Genomic DNA, 12,063 nt, shown 5'->3' with positions numbered 1-12,063 from the left:
TCAGGTTTGAGTGTTACACGTCTCTTACACTCCGTGCAAGCCTTCGTGAATCCTGCCCACTGTTTCTGATTTGCCAGCTGTGATCATTAGTTTAGATTAGCTTTATTTTATTATTTTAATAGTGTTCCTTTTAACATGAAAGTGTTTAATGATGAGCATTGATTTAAGTAGAAATTATTTTTATTTATTTACGTATTTATTTTTGAGGCAATATGTCTGGGGATTTTGGTACACTAACAGTATTTGAAGTTACTTTATTTATTTGATTTTTTTACATTTTGGTTAGTGGGACATGCAGTCTGTGATTTAATTTGTTTTATTTTTAATTTAGTTCACTCTTTGAGGGGATTACTTTATAGAGAATGGGGTGGTTTATGGGTATGGGTGTATGTGATGTGTGCGTGGTGTGTGTGTGTGTGTGTGTGTGTGTGTGTGTGTGTGTGTGTGTGTGTGTGTGTGTGTGCAGTGATTTTGTTTTACTTTTTACCATGCAGTATACATACACTGAGTTTAGGGCCATTTTTACTTGCTTTACTGATACGCTAAGAACGTTGACAAACTTGTAATGACACATCAAAAGTGCAAATAAACCTATGATGATAAGCCAAGTTACATACACACACACTCTCTCTCTCTCACACACACACACACACACACACACACACACACACACACACACACACACACACACACACACACACACACACACACACACACACACACACTAATGCACTTAAAGAAAAAATCACTAATCACTATAACCAATTAATATAATACTACAGGTGACTGTCTATACTGAAACAGTGTGATAAGCTATGGAAACAATCCCACTGTCACAGAAATCCATTCAGAATGCAAACTCATTTGAAACACAACAAAAATTCCACTTATAAAATCAATGGATATGTTCCTGTACATCTCCAGGATAAATTCTGAATAGTTTTACTAGCATCTCCCAACTATATACATCATATCATTTTATGACACTACTCCCCCTCACCTCTGTACTTGTAATATAAACCTTATGACAGCCACATACACACACACACACACACACACACACACACACACACACACACACAAACACAAACTGTCATGCTATTCCTTATTACCATTCTTACACCTTAACGCTTTCCATAATGATGAACAGATTCATATATACACAGAGATGGAGACACCCACACCTGCACACACACCCACACCACTTGGCTATCTAAAGACTGACAGATGATTCTTTTGCTTACTGCCTCCCTGTCAACAGCTTTCATAACATATCAGCACATGAGATAATGTACAGGTCCACATCAGTATTTATCATTTTACTAGGCAAAACAACTTCATTACAAAAAAAAAACTCACATGCTGGCCTAGAAAAATTCTTTTACAAGCACGGAAAACCAATTGCTCTACTCAATAACTAAAAATAAATAAATAAACCCATAAATCTATAGGCTAATTTATTGAAAAAATAGTTTCAGCAGGCTTATAACAAAATTTGAACATTATAAATTTAGGCATTATATCTTCATATATTGCCTCTGCTCAGAAATGACTGTGAATGCAAAGTTAAAACAGAAACTTTCAAAATAAGACTTTTTTTGTCATTATTTTCTACAAACGTGTCTTGCCAGTGTATATGCTGGGTCACAGTACAACACAGTATGTGGGATGCCATTGTAACTGACAAATAAATTTGTTTTTCCAGTAATGGGCGGGTGGCACACATTTCTTCTCATTATACTGCTATGTCTTTTTGAAGTATGGCTTGGTCTGCAAACAACAGTAACATACTCAACAGTAAGCAAATATAAAACAAGACAATATCTACACATCCTGTGAGAAAGACATTTACCTGGTTAAACCAGATGAGTTTCTACACATATTATATAAACATGGATGGTATAAAATGTAGAAAAAGAAGACTCAGCTAAGGCAGAGTCTATTAAACTCTACCACCTATGCATTGTAGAGGGCATCAGTGTTTCCATCTCTCTTTAATGCGTGTTATACATGGGACTTCAACCTCAGTGGACATTGTTTTCTGTCTGGCTCCATGGCACAGAGGGAATAAAGCTCTAACTGTTATCCATATGACCCAATTTTGATTACTTGTCATGGCATTAAAGGAGCTTGGCAGTGGGTACATAGTAGTGCCAATTTTTGGACTCTCCATTTTAGCAAAGAGGGTGGGATTATTGCCTGCGATTTGGAACTCCCCAAGTGATAGGGACTGAGCTGTGATGACATGGCAGTTTGCTACAGAATTCAAGAAATTGTGGACTAGATGTAAATGACAGTGTGTGATTACGTGAGTGACATCAGCAGGTCCACCTAAATTAGGGTTAGCTAAAACATTGCATGTATCTGTAAGGATTGCACCATAGTGTGATGCTACTCTGCTCTTGTTTTTATCTTCCTCCACCTTTGACGTAAACTCAGATGGTCTCCCCCATTCCCCCCAAAGAGTCAGTTCAGAGATGTTCAGATGGCCTCCCCCATTCCCACCAAACAGACGGTTCAGAGAAGTGTTAGATACAGTTTAAAGAAACAGATCAACAAGGAACTGTGGGGCATGGCTGACAGCTGAATGCCATGCGGGACTAAACTGTTTGACATGGGGTAGCAGACTTTACCAAGAAGTTATCTCATCTATGAGTCCATAAATGAGGGATCTGCCAATCTTCAGCTGACATATATTAATGAGAACTGGTGGGGCTTGACATCTAATTCCAAAATATGCATCACACTTGCGACCACAGCAACACTTTGGAGTTTTATGTTAGAATATAAAACCCCAAAACAAAGGAGAAGCTCACTGAAGTCGATGGGCTGTTGTGACTTTCAGAAGCTCAGATAAGTTAGCGAAGGGGCACAATCTGCAGATGCAGATTAGCTGGTAGTGCAGCACTGACACTCATTTCCATACCAGTACTTCTGAATGACGGTATGGAAATGAACGGCGATATTTATTTTACTGTCAGGACTGAAATGCTTCCTTCAGTGCTCTGTGTGGTGTAAGTACAAATGTAGCAAGTAGTTGATGCGGTTTCTTTTCTCCTCTAGTAGGATTTGCAGATTGGAGATGAACTGATATGACTAAGAGCGCTACATCGGGTAATGGGACTTTTTTGTAATTTTAGTTATTTATTTATTTTGCCTCTCAGCTGAGTGTTGAGGGGTAACAGATTGCGGAGTGGCACTGTGTACTAGATGAAACAGCCATGGCACTAGTGATATTGATATACCTCCTCCTGTAAAAGGCTAGTAGATCTGCAGTTATAAATGGTTGGCAGCCATGCTGTCTGCAATATCAAGTTTGACATACAGATGGAGTTGTACTGGTAGAAGACACCACAGGCAAGCTGGGTAATGTTGTTTGCAAGTCACCACCATTTTATACTGGGGATAGCTCAAAATTGTAATTTATCTAAATGTGTACACTTCAAAGTATTAACCATAACCTGCAGCATACCCTTCCAATTGCTCGAATGGTAAAAATGTTTTTACGATAGTTATCATACTAGTTATGAATGCATTCTCATATCTTTCCTAGCAGTGACACTACTGTCCTTGTGTCACCAATAACCCTGCAGTCCACATTTTTGCTAAACTATTCACAAACTTACATCTTTCTAACATTTCTCTGTACAATTCTTATGCTTTAAAACTTCTCATAATGACAGTTATAGGAACTGTGTACATGGCATGATTACATATTTTTGTGTGATGTTTTCTCAGTGGTTTATATTCAGGCATATCACCCAACCTGAAATCAAAAGGCAAAAAAAAAAACATGTAATTCTGTAAGTTACTCTGTGCCCATGCAAAGTAAATGGGTGCTTCTGTGGGGTCATTAGACCACTAATCTGCCATTAAGAATGGTTTGAGAAAATAAAAAAAAAAAAACAGTCTAGAGGGCTATCAAAACCATCCAGGGAATTTGAGTTACATGTATAGATTAATCTGAAAATTGGGCTAAGATGTTAAATAACAACTGGATCTAAGTAGAATCATCCAGGAATATGTCTGGGTAGGACAAATAAGAAACGATGAATTAAGTTCTTCAAAATATAGCTCCCTATCAGAAATGAGAGGCACATAATTAGAAATCCTATAAATACAACAAATAAAGTGCAGTTATAGAGGAAATAAATCATATTTTGAAACACAACTACATTACATTAAAGCAATTTTACAGACAGGTTTTGGTCCACAGCAACCCCAACATGGGGGCTACACCCAACACCCCTGCAACTAATACAGACTAACTGTGAGATCACTCAACATAAGGAGAATGCTTTCAGGTACCATGATATGTACTATGACATTGCTGAACACCTGCATAAGGTGAATGTTCTCAGGTACTATGATGTATACTAACTACAAGATTGCTAAACATCTGCATAAGGGAAATACTTTCAGGTACTAATCTGTATAACGACAATACTTACAGGTACCATGGCATTTACTGACAATAAAATCAGTGAGCATTTCATAAGGGGAATACTCTCAGGTACCATGACATATATTAACTCTGAGATCAGTGAACATCTGCATAAGGGGAATACTCTCAGGTACTAGGATATATACTATGAGATTGCTGAACATCTGCATAAGAAGAATTCTCTCAGGTACTATGATATATATTCACTATGAGATTGCTGAATATCTGTATAACGGGAGTACTCATAGGTACCGTGACATGTACTAACTATGAAATCACTGAATATTTCAAAAGGTGAATACTCTTAGGTACCATGACATATATTAACTCTGAGATCATTGAAGATTTGCAAAAGGGGAATACTCTCATATACTATGATATCTACTTACTATTAGATCGCTGAACATCTGCATTACAGGAATACTCTCAGGTACTATGACATACACTAACTACAAGATCCGTGAACATCTGCATAAGGGGAATAACTGAGGTATTATGGCTATAGACTAAATATATATGTTTACTATAATTACATTGAGAGTCTCGCTGTTCTGAGGATTGCAGTTTTAGTGTATGGAATTGTAACAGCAATTTGCCAGATTAAGGTAATTTGGTTCAAGGTTTCTTTTTTGTAATCTGTAAGCACTACTAACAGTTGTGCTACTCTTGTAGTCAGAAATAAGTGCAGAACCTACATTTGCCTCTTTAGTTAAATGTACTACTGCAGAACTTGTTGTGGAGGACATTCTATGAGGTCAGCATTCATTCAGTTATTAGTACTCATCTCATGGCTATGTCACCTGCATTTCAGGTCCAGTATTATTAATGCATTCTTTCATAATCTACTCTTAGCATCTGGTCTCAAGTAGGTATTATCTGATGCAAATTAGTATGACACTGAGGCATCAAATCAGAAAAACACAAACCATGTAAAGTAAGGAATGTAAAGAATGCTGTTCTTTGTGTTTAGAAATCATTTAAGGCAAGGAATGTCATACCCTGAGTACAAAACATTCAGACACAAAGATGAAAGATGAACTGCACATTTCTTTTTGGTTTATAAAAGTCATCACATAATATTAGATGCAGAAACCACATCATGAAATTTTTGCTTGGCAGATGTGACATATGTAACTAACCTTGGTGATAGGAAATGTTTCCTATATTCTTCTTCACATCGCAATGCAATTTTTCAATTCCGAAGATAGAAAATTCATAACATTTACAACACAAAGGTTTCTGAAATTTGTTTCTGGCACCTAATTCAAATTTTTCCAGTTGCAGAATACGATGGCAGTTGATTACAGTTTGTGCTGCCCATCTATCCACGAGTTTGTCTGATAGGATAGTTAGGATTTTACTCTCCAGCCAGTCCAAATATGTGGCTTTGAAGTTGTAAAACATTTTACGAACTTTTCTAAGTAAAAAGAAGCACCACATATCAGTTGTCATTTTAAGAAATAGAAAACAAGCTTTAAATTAAGGCTCTACCTAACAAGTAAAAACACAAAAAAAGAGAGTACATACTGAAATAGTTTCAGTTTCAAGAATGAATACCAACTTAGCAGAAAAAAAGTTCTTGAGGAAAACAGCATTCAGAGAAAGTCGTGTGTGCAACTTGGTTTTGCAGATTTCATTGTTACTGGCAAACTGAATGGTATCCAGCAATAACAAATATCTGGGCAATGTGTTTTACAGGTTGCCATAGATAATCCTAGGGCATGCCTCAGGAAGGATGCAGTGAGACTCGTGTTCCAACAGACCAGCAGGACACTGACAGCCAGGAACGCAGGGTTTAAAACAGTGAGCATCAATCACTCCCAGTGGAACATCCTTGTTGAAGCAGGTTTTTGGGCATGGAGGTCCACACTCATCAAAGACATAACCACGGTCATGAGGGCAGCCAACAGCTGTCAAAGAGAAAAAATATATAATTAACAGCGACTAATTTCATGTTTGGTGTTATTTAGAAAACTTTTGTGCTATAGGTATACCTGAGCTGTAAAGTATAGCTCTGCAAAATGACTTTTTTTATTTTTTTTTTCCTAAAAAGTGAACCTTTACTAAATAAATTCTGAAAACACAGCAACAGTATAAAAAAAAAACAAGCCATACATGAAAAATATACAGTATAAAAACAAAACAAGCCATACATGCAAAATATACAGTATAAAAACAAAACAAGCCATATATGCAAAATATGCAGTATAAAAACAAAACAAGCCATACATGCAAAATATACAGTATAAAAACAAAACAAGCCATACATGCAAAATATACAGTATAAAAACAAAACAAGCCATACATCCAAACAAAACAAGCCATACATGAAAAATATACAGTATAAAAACAAAACAAGCCATACATGCAAAATATACAGTATAAAAACAAAACAAGTCATACATACAAAATATACAGTATAAAAATAAAACAAGCCACACATGAAAAATATACAGTATAAAAACAAAACAAGCCACACATGCAAAATATACAGTATAAAAACAAAACAAGCCACACATGCAAAATATACAGTATAAAAACAAAACAAGCCACACATGCAAAATATACAGTATAAAAACAAAACAAGTCACACATGCAAAATATACAGTATAAAAACAAAACAAGCCATACATGCAAAATATACAGTATAAAAACAAAACAAGCCATATATGCAAAATATGCAGTATAAAAACAAAACAAGCCATACATGCAACATATACAGTATAAAAACAAAATAAGCCATACATGCAAAATATACAGTATAAAAACAAAACAAGTCATACATCCAAACAAAACAAGCCATACATGAAAAATATACAGTATAAAAACAAAACAAGCCATACATGCAAAATATACAGTATAAAAACAAAACAAGCCATACATACAAAATATACAGTATAAAAACAAAACAAGCCACACATGAAAAATATACAGTATAAAAACAAAACAAGCCATACATGCAAAATATGCAGTATAAAAACAAAACAAGCCATACATGAAAAATATGCAGTATAAAAACAAAACAAGCCATACATGCAAAATATACATTCAATTAAATATAGAGAACGAAAATGAGCATAATTTCATGCGCAGTCTAAGAAGCGTGTCTAAGCATAACCAAACAGGAAAAACAATCCCAACAAGGAATCTTGTAAGAATTTTTAGAAAAAAATATATAAATCTGAGTTATCTAGGCAAAATAAAAAAAAAATGAACCAATATTCATTCCATAATTTTAAACCCAGCTGCATATTACGCCAAAGGTTAAATTTGTAGCAAATTCTATGCAGAATTGCATTCCAGTCTTCAGCAAGATTTCCAGTTACTACATGTGTGGGACTGCTGTAGCAACTACATTTCTAATTCCAAAAATAAAATGTGACTTCTGGAAGTAAACAACCACTAGTCACTAACCCTAAAAGCTAAAATTTAACATTCACCAGTGAGGGGAAGAGTAGTTCTTGTAGCTAAGGAGACATTGTGATCTACCTGTCACCACATGATTACAACTTTCGGACATTGCCAGACCATATGCTGTTAAGTTATACTACCTTTTCACATGACTTAAAATCAGCACTTGAACACTATTTATTAATGTAGATATCTTCTGGTTAATAATTTCTTTAGAAGGATAATGGAAAGATTACGTAAAACCATAGTGCAAGAGGTATGTAACACATGCTCAGTACGCGACAAGTGTCACAAAGACCAACAACTAGGATTTTAACAGCTTCTTCCCCTCACAAATGGTGTACTACAATGTACTTGATAGACTGTGTGGTGACCAAAAGCTTGGAGAAATTTTTTTGGGTGTGTATTTAAAAAATGTAGTATGTACATGAAGTGCTAATTAATATAAGTTTTTTTTTTCTTTTGCCTAATTTTTAAAGAGAGTGGTTAGACATACATCTCAAATACATATTTTTGTACTTAAAGTGCTACCTTGAGTTTGTGTGTGAAATTCCCACATAAGCAGTGCTGAAAGAAGAATTACATCCTTACTCTTGTGTATCTCTATCTCTATCTATCTATCTATCTATCTATCTATCTATCTATCTATCTATCTATATACAATGGATATAAAAAGGGTATACACCCCTGTTAAAATGCCTGATTTTTGTGATACAAAAAATTGAGATCACAATAAATCATTTCAAAACTTTTCTCACCTTTAATGTGACCTATAACCTGTACAATTTAATTGAAAAACAAACAAATCTCTTAGGGGAAAAATATAAAAAATAAAAAGCGTACAATAAGCTGGTTGCATAAGTGTGCACACCCTTAAAATAATACTTTGTTGAAGCACCTTTTGATTTAATTACAGCACTCAGTCAAGGTGGATTATGAAGAAAGCAATTACATCTCATAAAAGCTTTTAGCTAATCAAGGAGGGATTTTGATTTTCAATGGGATTATAAATAAAACAATTTAAGTTGCTTACAATCCAAAGTATCAAACTTAGTGGTATTGCTCACTTTCTGAAGCATCATTGTTTTACAGTTAATTTCATGTACAGTTATATTACTTGTGCTAAAGTTGCAATTAAGTTTTCAAAAAAAATGAATACTACAGCATATTGCTGATTTTTTTTGCATCTATTTTTATTCAATTCTTTGTTTAACCACAGTGACAAAAAATTATGCCATGGTAGGTATTGGTTAATGATTTGCATACCTCTGCAAAACATTCTGGGTAAGCAAAACAACTTAATTCTTTTGAACAGCAGCTTTCTAATAGTTGCGGTTTGACTAGTACATATTCATGAATGTTAACCTTCAATTGTGTGGTGCTCCACTTACAAGACCTATTTGACAACTTGACTTCCTGGGAAGTAAACACTGCCATAGCTAGCTGCTGTTGCACCTGGCACAGCTTCTCAAGTTGGTGCCCCTCCTCAACTCTTAAGGAGAGGAAAAAACTAAAAAGCAGTCTTCCAAGCTCAGGAACAGAAAAAAAAAAAAAAAAAAAAAAAGACTCTTCTTTATAAACTGTGGCATACCATTTGCTACAAATGTATTAAACTGCTTTGTACATTCTAAATACCACACATGGAGTGCTGAAGCACAAACATTTTTAGAGAAATGAATCTTTAGTGCACACACACACACACACACACACACACACACACACACACACACACACACACACACACACACACACACACACACACACACAGTACTGAAGTGGTCACTGCCACCCAGTCAGCATCTGTAGATCACGCCTCTTGACAACTTGTGCCTTGGGCAGGGGTCCCCTTTTATTCAACCCAAGCTACACTTCTGGGGTAGGAAACTTCTGCTAATGTACTTGGTATGGAAATAATGTAGTTTATACATTAATGTATGTAGTGCAACACTGAGTTCAGTCTTTCATGAAGTTATGGCAGGAGTTTTTAGTTATAACAAAATTTTCTGGAGCCAATCTTTATCAACAAAATAAAATCCAAAAGCAACACACTTTTTGCATTCAAAACTATATAACTTGGTACTTCATATGATATGTAAGTTGGTTTGTTATCTACCATTGTTTCAGAACGTGACCAATGCAGGATAATCTTTGATCCATGGGAACATTTTTTTTGCTGGGGAGAAAGTGTTAAGACAACTGTACTTAAAGAGTACAACCTTGAATTTTCCACAGTTCTGCTTCTCAGGAAAAGGTATAAAGAAAATGTAAGCATGTCAGTGATAAAAAATGCAATGTAATAAAATAAAGTAAAAATTAATTAAATCAAAAATAAAATACAATTCTAGCAAAAAAAATGTGCAAAAATAATTTTCACTGAATCTCGGAGAAAATTATTATTTTTTTTTGCAGGCAGCAAGCCCCCCTAAAGCTCCAATCGTATAATTTTTTTTAAAATCCTGAGGTTGTACAACAGTGGATAAAAAGAAAAAAATCCACTGTCTGCAAAAGTTGTTTTTGCATAATTTGGCTGCCAAACTGATTTTTGCTCTGCTTGCATTTGATAGATCTACTGACTCCCAAGAAAACGAACTTTGGAGCCTGGAGAAACCTTAAACTAATTTGTTAAATAAATCTGATATACAATTCACAGCAGTAATTAAAGCATCATAATCCATATTTTTATTAATATGAATGTCATTTTTATTGCATAAATCTCAGGGACCCACAGGCTCTTTTTGTATATCATTACAATGTTACCAAGTGACTCTAGGAAGAAGCTTGGGAAATAATAAATGATTATGACAAACTTTGAAAGGCAAATACTGATATTTGGAGTTGTTAGAAGTTTCCCCCAAGTTGGATCCCCCAGACTACACAAGAAATGCAATCAGGTATCAGGCATTAATTGTTCACTCTACTATGTGGCTCTGAGGCTCTTCGGATGTTAATCAATTTTAAGTTCCCAGTTGTGGTGCACACTTCATTATGTAGAGACCCACAGATGCAGCAGTATAAACACAGGACAAAAGGTTAAGAAACATTGAAGATAAGGTCATTTGTTCAAGGTTAAACAGGAAAAAAAATATTGCAGTTTCATTAGTCAGCAACCAGACTACAAGAACAGTTTCCTGTGTAGAGAGAATCATCAAGCTGGAAGTTTGTGCAGCATAAGAATGGGGGGATGCTGCATGCTGGGTACTGAAGTGGGGTCATTAGAAGGATATGCCATAGATGAAAATAGAGCATTTTCATCTGACAGGGCTTTGAGTTGGTCCATGTAGGACATATTGTTTAGGCCTCATATACTTTTAGTAGGATGCTCCTGTTGTTGCATGTGTCTAGACAGATACATGCCAAAGGGGCATTATCCTCAATCACTGGCCTAATGTGGGCTATGGAAAGGGTTACAATGATATCTCTAGATCTGTATGTAATCCCTTTGTTTATAGGCTGCACAACATAGGATTTTCTTACGACAGTGGATGCATACTGGCCGAAAGATAGGTCACTGTCCAAATAAGTTCTCAAATCTCAAGGTACAGACCCTGAACCATAGAAAATGTCTTCTGTGACTCCTATTCTAAAGATAAGAGATAAGAGATAAGATGAATGCTAAAAACAACAGACTAATTAGTTTAAACCTCCTTATTAGGTAAGAGTTTCAAAAGGCATATTATTCAACTTATCTACATGTTGTAAACAGTAAAAATAAAGCTGAGCTGGGTCAACATGGCATTACCCCTGCTAGATCAACATTTGCAAATCCTATAGAATTTTATCACCAGATCATGATACCTATTGATGAGGGCTTATCTGTGGCAGTTGTGTTCTTGGAGTTTGCCAAGGCATTTGAAATTCTGCCTCATTGTGCAATATATAATGTCTTGGATATGTGTTGGATATGAATGCAACCCTTATATGATCATATGATTAACTGGATGATGAATTGGTTAACTGCATGAAGACAATGTGTTACTTATGGGGAAACAGTCTGAGTACATATCTATAGATATGGGGTACCTCAGTGACCTGTTTTCGTTTAATTTGATATTTTCCACTAGTCGTGTGAGCAGTGTTTGCTAGTCCAGTAAATATGCTGACAATTGCAGAATTGGCTTCATTACATTATCAGATGAACATTTCAGTGACATAAATAAATGTCTAAAAATTGATTAACATGGGGATATAATAATGGACTTACATTTTAT

General features: G+C 35.3%; 1 protein-coding gene across 1 annotated transcript in view; it reads right to left on the bottom strand.

Annotated features, from left to right (window-relative positions):
• Window positions 1-1,440: 1,440 nt before the first annotated feature.
• LOC122815830 (kielin cysteine rich BMP regulator) overlaps window positions 1,441-12,063 on the bottom strand; it is a 2,917,372-nt gene continuing 2,906,749 nt past the window's right edge. The window contains exon 55 of the mRNA XM_044088633.1: window positions 1,441-6,354. Coding sequence (XP_043944568.1) covers window positions 6,137-6,354 — 218 coding nt within the window. The 3' untranslated portion in view covers window positions 1,441-6,136. The remainder of the gene's footprint in view (window positions 6,355-12,063) is intronic.

Source organism: Protopterus annectens, chromosome 11.part0 (genome assembly GCF_019279795.1).
Source record: "Protopterus annectens isolate FY-2018-M chromosome 11.part0, PAN1.0, whole genome shotgun sequence".
Classification (NCBI taxonomy): Eukaryota; Metazoa; Chordata; order Ceratodontiformes; family Protopteridae; genus Protopterus; species Protopterus annectens.
The sequence above is the reverse complement of the archived record's forward strand: the minus strand, read 5'-3'. Positions and strand labels throughout refer to the sequence as shown.